This window comes from Hemitrygon akajei, chromosome 1, assembly GCF_048418815.1.
Source record: "Hemitrygon akajei chromosome 1, sHemAka1.3, whole genome shotgun sequence".
NCBI classification, from domain to species: Eukaryota; Metazoa; Chordata; class Chondrichthyes; order Myliobatiformes; family Dasyatidae; genus Hemitrygon; species Hemitrygon akajei.
This window is the reverse complement of record NC_133124.1, coordinates 154,001,403-154,010,774: the sequence shown is the minus strand read 5'-3', so window position 1 is coordinate 154,010,774 and position 9,372 is coordinate 154,001,403. Positions and strand designations below refer to the sequence as shown.

At 38.7% G+C, this 9,372-nt stretch overlaps 1 protein-coding gene across 1 annotated transcript; it reads left to right on the top strand.

Annotated features, from left to right (window-relative positions):
• Window positions 1–451: 451 nt before the first annotated feature.
• fancd2 (FA complementation group D2) lies at window positions 452–7,897 on the top strand. Its single transcript, XM_073057184.1, has 4 exons — window positions 452–562; window positions 5,204–5,350; window positions 6,604–6,687; window positions 7,115–7,897. Exons 1-4 carry the CDS (start codon window positions 545–547, stop codon window positions 7,196–7,198), a joined length of 333 nt encoding a protein of 110 aa, XP_072913285.1. The 5' UTR covers window positions 452–544; the 3' UTR covers window positions 7,199–7,897.
• The last annotated feature ends 1,475 nt before the right edge of the window (window positions 7,898–9,372 follow it).

Below are 9,372 nucleotides of genomic sequence, written 5' to 3'. Positions count from 1 at the left end.
TATTCTGGGCAATGCTTCTCACCCTCTGTACGTCACCTTGGCTGAACAGAAAAGCACTTTTAGTAATAGACTAAGACGACTGCACTGCTCCAAAGAGCGCTATATGAGGTCATTCTTACTCGAGTCCACTAGGCTCCATAATGAGTCAACCTGTAGCCGGGGAAGTGATGACCCCCTCCTGTTGGACTGCTTGAGGTAACTTACTTTTTATTCATTCTTACTTCTTTTATAATATTTGTAAATCTGTACACTTGTAATGTTACTGTGACACTAATTTCCTTTGGAATCAATGAAGTATCTATCTGTTTATCTATTTATGTATAATGATCAAAAAGGAATTGTTTATTTTGCAATAGGTTAAGAGAGGGTTAGTTATAAATTCACCTTACCAAAGCAATTTTTAAAAATGTTTAACTTAATAACATTCAATTATTTTCTCCCATAATTTATAACTGACCACTGAGGATATTTTCTTTTTCCCTTAAAGGATGACGTTCAGAGTTTGCTGAAAGCTCTACAGCTGAGCACTCGTCAGCTGCACCATATGTGTGGACATAGCAAGGTATCAGTGCAGCATAAAAGGCTATTGAGTCGACTGGTTTGAATTTCTTGTAGGACTATCTGTAGAGTTATTTTAGTCAACTTTGTATTTGATTGGTTAAATTAATATAATTGCTCTAAATTACAAGAATCCTCTAGGGTTGTTCAAGTAACATGGATGAGGAAAATGTTGACATGTGACTTCTTGACTTCTACATTAAAAATACCAGAAATTATTTTACTATTTGTTCTTTAACTCAATAAAAGCAATATCATAATTCATTTATTCTGAAATTGTTTCTGAAGTCATAGAATTATGCAGTACAGAAATGGGCTTTTCAGCCTTCCATGTTTTGGCTGACCATATACTTTTGTCTTGCCTCCTCTACTGTAAAAGACAACATAAGCAGTGAATTGAATGAAGATCTATACAGTCTCTGCACTTTTAAATTGGGTGCATTTATTAGTTTTGAAAAATATTTGAATTCAATAAATGCACTAGTTTTAATATCTTTGTTATTATAAAGTAGAATGATCTGGTAAAAGGGTTTTTTGTGTCAGCAGACTAAACATATCACCATATTGAAAGATTTCATTTGTGAAAAAGTCAGAATAAGAAACTGTAAGACAAAGGAGCAGAATTGGGCCATTCGGCCCATCGAGTCTGCTCCACTATTCCATCATGGCTGATCCCAGATTCCACTCAACCCCATACACCAGCCTTCTCACCATAACCTTTGATACCCTGACCAATCCGGAAACTATCAATTTTTGCTTTAAATATACCCACAGTCTTGACCCACAGCTGTCTATTGCAGAGCATTCCACAGGTACACTACTTGCTGACTTTAAAAAAAAATCCTCCTTACCTCAGTTCTAAAGGGTCACCCCTCAATTTTGAGGCTGTGCCTTCTAGTTCTGGATACCCCCATCATAGGAAACAACCTCTCCACATCCACCTTATCTAGTCCTTCCAACATTCCACAGGTTTCAGTGAGATCCCCCTGCATTCTTCTAGATTCCAGTGAGTACAAGCCCAAAATTGCCAAATGCTCCTCATGTGTTAACCCCTTCATTCCCAGTATCATCCTCTTGAACCTCTTCTGAACTCTCTCCAATGACACACATCCTTTCTGAGATGTTGGGCTCAAAACTGTGAATAACGGTGTCTTATAAAGCCTCAGCACAAGGGCTCATAAGTCCATTTGCACCTCTGATATTTGAATTTTCTCCCCATTTAGATAATAGTCTGCACTATCGTTCCTTTGACCAAAATGCATTATCACACATTTCCCAACACTCTATTCCATCTGCCACTTTTTTGCCCATTCTTCCAATTTGTCTATTCCTTCTGCAATCTAATTGCTTCCTCAGCACTACCTACCCCTCCATATATCTTTGTATCATCCGCAGACTTTGTCACAAAGTCATCAATTCCATTATCTAAATCAGTGTCAAACAATGTGAAAAGTAGCAGTCCCAATACTGACCCCTGAGGAACACCACGTCACTGGCAGCCAAACAAAAAAGGCCCCCTTTATCCCTTTATTCCCACTCACTGCCTCCTTCCTGTCAACTAATCCTCTGTCCATGCCAGTAACTTTCCTGTAATTCCATGGGATTTTATCTTGTTAAGCAGCCTTGTGTGGTACCTTGTCAAATGCCTTTTGAAAATCTAAGTGAATAGTGAATGATATCTTTGCCTCTCCTTTGTCCATCCTGCTTGTTACTTCCTCCAGGTACTCTAACGGATTTGTCAGGCAGGATTTTCCTTTACAGAAACCATTCTGTCTTTGACTTATTTTATCATTAGCCTCAAGTACCCGGAAACTCATCCTTAAAATGGACTCCAGCACTTTCCCAACCACTGAAGTTGCAGGTTGACTGGCCTGGAATTTCCTTTCTTTTGCCTTCCTCCCTTCTTAAAGAGTGGAGTGGCATTTGTAATTTTCCATTCCTCCAGAATCAAGTGATTCTTGAAAGATCATAACCAATGCACCTGCTATCTCTTCAGCAACTTCTTTCAGAATCTGGGATGTAGTCCATCTGGTCCAGGTGACTTACCACCCTAAGATCTTTGAGTGTGCCTGGTACTTTTTCCTTTGTAATAACAATGGTACTTACTCCTGCTCCCTGACTCTCATGGACCTCTGGCACACTGCTCGTGACTTCCACAGTGAAGACTGATGCAAAGTTCATCTGCCATTTCTTTGTCCCCCATTACTACCTCACCAGTATCATTTTCCAGTGGTCCAATATCAATTCTCACCTCCCTTTTACTCTTTATATAACTGAAAGAAACTTTTTAGTATCCTATTGGCTAGTTTGCCCTCATATTTCATCTTTTCCTTTCTTATGGCTTTTTTTAGTTGTTTTTTTGTTGTATTTTAAAAACTTACCAATCACCCAACATCCCCACTCACTTTTGCTACATTATATGCCCTTTCCTTAGCTTTTATGCAGTCCTTAACTTCCCTTGTCATCCACAGTTGCCTACCCCCGCCATTTGAGAACAACTTCTGTCGGACATAATTATCCTGTGCCTTGTGAACTATTCCCAGAAACCTTAGCCACCTCTGCTCTGTCATCATCCCCACCAGTATCCCATTCCTATCCACCTGGGCAAGCTCCATTCTCATGCCTTCAATTCCCTTTATTCCATTGCGATACTGATACATCTGACTTGTGCTTCTCCCTCTCAAATTACAGTAGGAATTCAATCACTGCTTCCTAAGGGTTCCATTACCTTAAGCTCCCTAATAAAATCTGGGTTATTACACAATATCCAATCTAAGATAGCCTTTCCCCAAGTAGGTTCAAACACAAGCTGCTCTGAAAAGCCATCTCATAGGCATTCAACAAATTCCCTCTCTTATGATCCAACATCAACCTGATTTTCCCAATCCCTTGCATATTGAAGTCCCCCATTACAATTGTGACGTTGCCCTTGTTACATATTCTTACCAGCTCCCTTTGCAGTTTCTTAACTCCACCCACAAAGACTCGACATTCTCTGACCCTATGTCACCTCTTTCTAAAGATGTAATTCCATCTCTTACCAACAGAGCAATGCTAACGCTTATGCCTTCCTGCCTGCACTCTCAATACAAAGTATATCATTTGATATTAAGCTCCCAACTGTGATGTTCTTTCAGCCACGACTCTGATGTCTACAATGTCGTACTGACCAATCTCTAATTGCACCACGTTTATCCACCTTATTCCGAATACTACGTGTATTTAAATACAGCACCTTCAGTCCTACATTCTTTATGCTTTTGGATTTTGCCTCTGTGGTACAATATAACTCTTTGCACTGCTGCATTTGTACCCAGTCACTGGTTTGTCCTTCCAATGATTATCCATTATCTACTTGTAAACCTGCTGGCTCATTCATACCAGCTCTGTCAACTGGATCCCATCCCCCTGCCATATTTGTTTAAACCACTCCCAACAGTTTTAGCAAACCTGCCTGCAAAGATATTGGTCTCCCTTGTATTCAAATAGATAGATAGATAGATAGATAGATAGATACTTTATTCATCCCCATGGGGAAATTCAACATTTTTTCCAATGTCCCATACACTTGTTGTAGCAAAAACTCATTACATACAATACTTAACTCAGTAATAATATGATATGCATCTAAATCACTAACTCAAAAAGCATTAATAATAGCTTTAAAAAAAGTTCTTAAGTCCTGGCAGTTGAATTGTAAAGCCTAATGGCATTGGGGAGTATTGACCTCTTCATCCTGTCTGAGGAGCATTGCATCGACAGTAACCTGTCGCTGAAACTGCTTCTCTGTCTCTGGATGGTGCTATGTAGAGGATGTTCAGGGTTTTCCATAATTGACCGTAGCCTACTCAGCGCCCTTCGCTCAGCTACCGATGTTAAACTCTCCAGTACTTTGCCCACGACAGAGCCCGCCTTCCTTATCAGCTTATTAAGACGTGAGGCGTCCTTCTTCTTAATGCTTCCTCCCCAACACGCCACCACAAAGAAGAGGGCGCTCTCAACAACTGACCTATAGAACATCTTCAGCATCTCACTGCAGACATTGAATGACGCCAACCTTCTAAGGAAGTACAGTCGACTCTGTGCCTTCCTGCACAAGGCATCTGTGTTGGCAGTCCAGTCTAGCTTCTCGTCCAACTGTACTCCCAGATACTTGTAGGTCTTAACCTGCTCCACACATTCTCCATTAATGATCACTGGCTCCATATGAGGCCTAGATTCTTTAAGTCCCGGTACGCAGCATTGGTGTAGCCAATTTAATTCCCATTCCCATTTCTTAATTCCCATTGGTAATAAAATAAGATGAATCAAAAAGATCCATTATATTGGTTAAAATATCTGATATGCTTGAATACTTAAAGAACATCTAGGTGAGAAGGTACACTTCAAGAAAATGAGCAAGTTATTTTAATGTTTTTAAGAGCTTTCCTTCCTCACAAAAGGTACCTGAAAACAGAAGGTGGAGTGTGATATGAATTAGCTGTTAATCTTTTAATTACTAATATTTCGTAGTGTAAGTAAGTGAAATATGGGTAATGATGCAATGTTAGTACATTTTAATGTTAGTGATGTTATCAGAAGAACATGAGCTTTTAAGCTTTATTGTAACAAATATTGCCTTCTCTTTCCTATGGTTAACTTTTAGATCAACCAAGATACTAATCTTACCAATCATGTCCCATTGTTGAAGAAGCTGTTGGAACTATTTGTGTACCGAGTTAAAGCAATGTTGACCATCAACAAATGCCAAGATGCATTCTGGCTAGGAAATCTCAAAAACAGAGACCTGCATGTGAGTGTATATATTTAAATAAAAGTACAGATCTGTCTGTTGGCTTGTCAAAATAGAATTATGTTCTGCCAAATTATTATATGCTTCACTGAGGATCATCACATTGTCATAGTGGAGAGGTTTGTGAGCTCCTGAGATCCCAAGAGAGATGCATCTGGAGCTTAGCTCGTGTTAAGATCACCCATGGTGGTAAAGTCAAGGGAGAGGTTCCAGACAGAGTAATCCAACGAGACCTCACTGCTGTAGCTGGTGGAAGGTGATGACACATCACAATGGCAGAGAAGGCGGAGGAAGGCTGCAGCAGTGAAGGGTCCCCAGTTGCCTTACGTGCCATGCCACTGGACGCTGACCTCGATCTGTCAAGGGCCTGTGCATCAGCCTCCCCACATTAGACAAAGTCGCACACAGGCACTCTCCATTAAGGGAGGCTTAACTCCCTTACTCAACTCATACTCAACTCGAGTAATCACACTACATGCTTACAGTTGCGTTTGTTTGTTTGTGGGTCTGAAAGTTGTACTCAGTGCAGAAGCTTAGAATATTTCCTTCAATGTCTTGCACCTCCTTCCTAAATTAATATGTGAGCTTCCTTTCAAACCCGTTCTTTCCCAGGTCTTTCAGTGTTTTATTTTTCTCTCACCTTATCAGGTTCTTTTTAATAAGCTCCAAAGGCATCACCTACTCATCATCATTTCCTGATCCATCCCATCTTCTGTCTCCTTCTATCCAACTTTCTTGATGGTGGCTAGAATTCACCTTTGCAATTCCCCACCATGTTTCTCATTTTTAATAAGAACACTACAAATCCCAAATACTAGTTTGCAAATGATTCTAATAGTTCTGGCGTTACTGTTCCAAGTCATATAATAACTTTGGCAAACAATGACTGAAAAATGTCTTATGATCTATATCTTCAAATGAGGTTCTGCATTTTCTCCTATTGTGGCTGCTGAATGTTACTCACCAATTAATGTTACTAAATTATTACATTCATACAGAAGGACAAACCAGGGAAATGTGGTTTACTGGTAGGATATGTGCATATAGTTATCCTTAGTTCTATTGAGGGAGGGAAGGCCAGATGGAATGGAGAATAAACCAAAAGTCACAGCGGGTTTTTTTCCAACCTTTTCCTTCTGTTACCCATCTCTGTTCTCCCTTGGAAATTGTTTATGTGTACCTTGAGCATTGTATCAGAATGAAGTTTTCAATGGGGTAAATACAGCTGATTGAGTGATTGTTACTTTAAACAGGGGGAAGAGATCTTAACCCAGGAATCCCAGCAGGAGATTGGAGATGAGGAAGAATCACAGTTACCTGAAGATCATGAGGAAGAGGTAAGCTTTGGGAAGGTACTCGTACTGTGAGAGTGACTATGATAAAGTAAGCTGTCAATGTTGTATAATATAATATACTTCGGATAATATTGGGCCAGCTGATTGGATGATTATATAATACTTGGTTATTGATATTAGTCAATTCCAAAATCTGTCATTGTGTTAATGCAAGCTAGGTACTATGATACAGATCGTACAAAGTATTTAAAAAATCCAATCAGCTGGTCCAATATTATAATTGTGTTAATGCAAGCAAGTTACTATGGTACAGATTGTACAAAACAAGGTATCAAACTCAGGGAAGATAATACAATGAGCCACAGTTCATAGATTGTGAAAGGAAAAAATTATTATGTGAGAATGAATCATGCTTTTATTATAGTATCTACAAAGAAAACAAAAAGCTGTACAATTTGCTTTCTTGCAGGAGATGGAGGAGGAAGAGGATGGTGGATGTGAGTCTGACACAACGAAAGCTACAAAGGATGATGAAGACTCTGACAGTGATTAGGTCTTTATTGACAATATCTATGGTGGTACACCAAGCAATTGAAGTTGTTTACTAACTTATACAAGTCAACTGCTAGCTTTAGTGAGGAGCTGTGAATTATGTATAGGAGGGTTTAGAAAATCTGGTGTAATCTTTGAAATTGATATGTGTGTAAAAGATCATCTTGAATGGACTTTGTTCTTGATGCATTAAAGCATTTCATTGGTCATCAGACAGAGTTTGAGGCACTTGGAGATGCTGAAGGTATTCACCTTACCCAGCTTATTTGGATAGTAATCACCACTCCTCATTGAGCTGTGAACAGTAAAATCTTTTACCTGCTTTGTCTCTTAAATAGCACATATTAATACTGTACTCTAATGCTTTGAACTGTAACTAGGCCTGTCAGATGTTCAAAATTTGTAGATTTTAGATTTGAACAATACCTGAAATACTATTGCTGTCTGATTTGATATTTATTAATAATATAAAAGTCAATTGTTTTCACAGAAGTTGCAGGCTTAATGGCATAATTTACCAGAAGTCCTCTGTAAAAATTTAGAAAGCCTTATTTTTCTTATGTTTTTAATTTGAATGAACCCACTTAAATGATCAGATTTACAATGTAATCAAGTTCTACTTATCTGTGTTACATGTTCAAATTCAAATAAATGTAATTTCAATAATTCACATTTTCTTCATAAATGAGCTGCATAGCATGCAATGCCATGGCAAACTAATTATGTGTTTCAATGCTCTGACTAATGTTTGATGTTTAAGGTCAACTTTATAACTTTAATTTGAATTGGAGATTAGGTATCAAATTAAGCAGATGAATTACAAGGGTGATACTTTGAAGAAGAGATTACTTTTTATCTAATTATGGATTGTATTGAAAGCTACATTGCACATCAACAGCAAACACTTGGAAATGTCCTGACAAAGGGTTTCGGCCTGAAATGTCGACAGTGCTTCTCCCTATAGATGCTGCCTGGCCTGCTGTGTTCCACCAGCATTTTGTGTGTGTTTGCACATCAACAGGATGTTGATCTTGGAATTGGTGCTGTCAAAATTTGCCTTAATGCCCTCTTCCATTATTTTTTGCAATTGTAAGTATAGTATCCTCTTGAATTCTTTCTGTCTCTCACGGTTTAGGCTGGCTGGTGGCGCAGTGGCATCAGCGCCGAACTTCAGAGCGAAGGCTCCCGAGTTCAAATCTAAGTCGGGCCACCCCCCAAGCACACTTCCATCTGTGCCGGGTTGACCATCGAGCTAGCCATTTGGCCTCATAAAAAAAAAAGGGTCGAGTCAGGAACGTTCATATCGTGACCCAGTTAATCCAAAAGGAGACCAATCCTGACACTAAGTGGCAGACAAGAATGGCTGACTGTCTGGTGCGACATGCTAGAAAGGACTCACTGTTTGTTTATTATATGAACTATATAATTGTAAATTGTTTTGTTAACTAGTTATGTTACTGTACAAAAATTTAAAATGCTGACATTTTGTGAGATATTTATTTGTTGAATATTCAAGTTCCAGTTCAAGTTTAATTGTCATTCAACCATACACTGGAATACAGCCAAATGACCTTTGGGACAATGTGCAATACATCGAACCAACACTCAGACACATCACATATAATTATGATAGTTCCTTAAGGATTGTGTTTGTGCCTGGTTGTGTGTGTGAATGTGTATGTTGTGGTTGTGTGTGCATAAGTTTTGTATGTGTGTGTATTTATGCATGTGTAGATTGTGTGTTAGTGTGGGTGATTGTACGTGTGTGTGTATATGTATGTGTGTTTTGCCACATGTCTGTGTGTTTCTTTATCTCTGCGTTGGTGTATGTCTATGTCCATCTTTGAGTGGTGGTTTGTGTGTGTGTGTGTGCACGTTTGCATTTGAGCTTGTGTGTTTGAGTGCATGTCTGTATGATTGTGTTTCTGTATGTGTGTGTGTATTTGTGTATGAGTAGATTGTGTGATTGTATGTGCATCGTTTGATGTGAGTTTTGCCATGTGTAGTTCTGTGTTTGTGAACATGAATGTGTTTCTGTGTTTTTGTGTATGTCTTTTTTCTCAATATTTTTATTGTTTTTTTAAATGAAGAGAACATAGTATAAAGGAGAATTGTGCAGTGCATAACAAATGTATGAAATGTACAATTCACATTTATGAAAGAGATGAATCCATA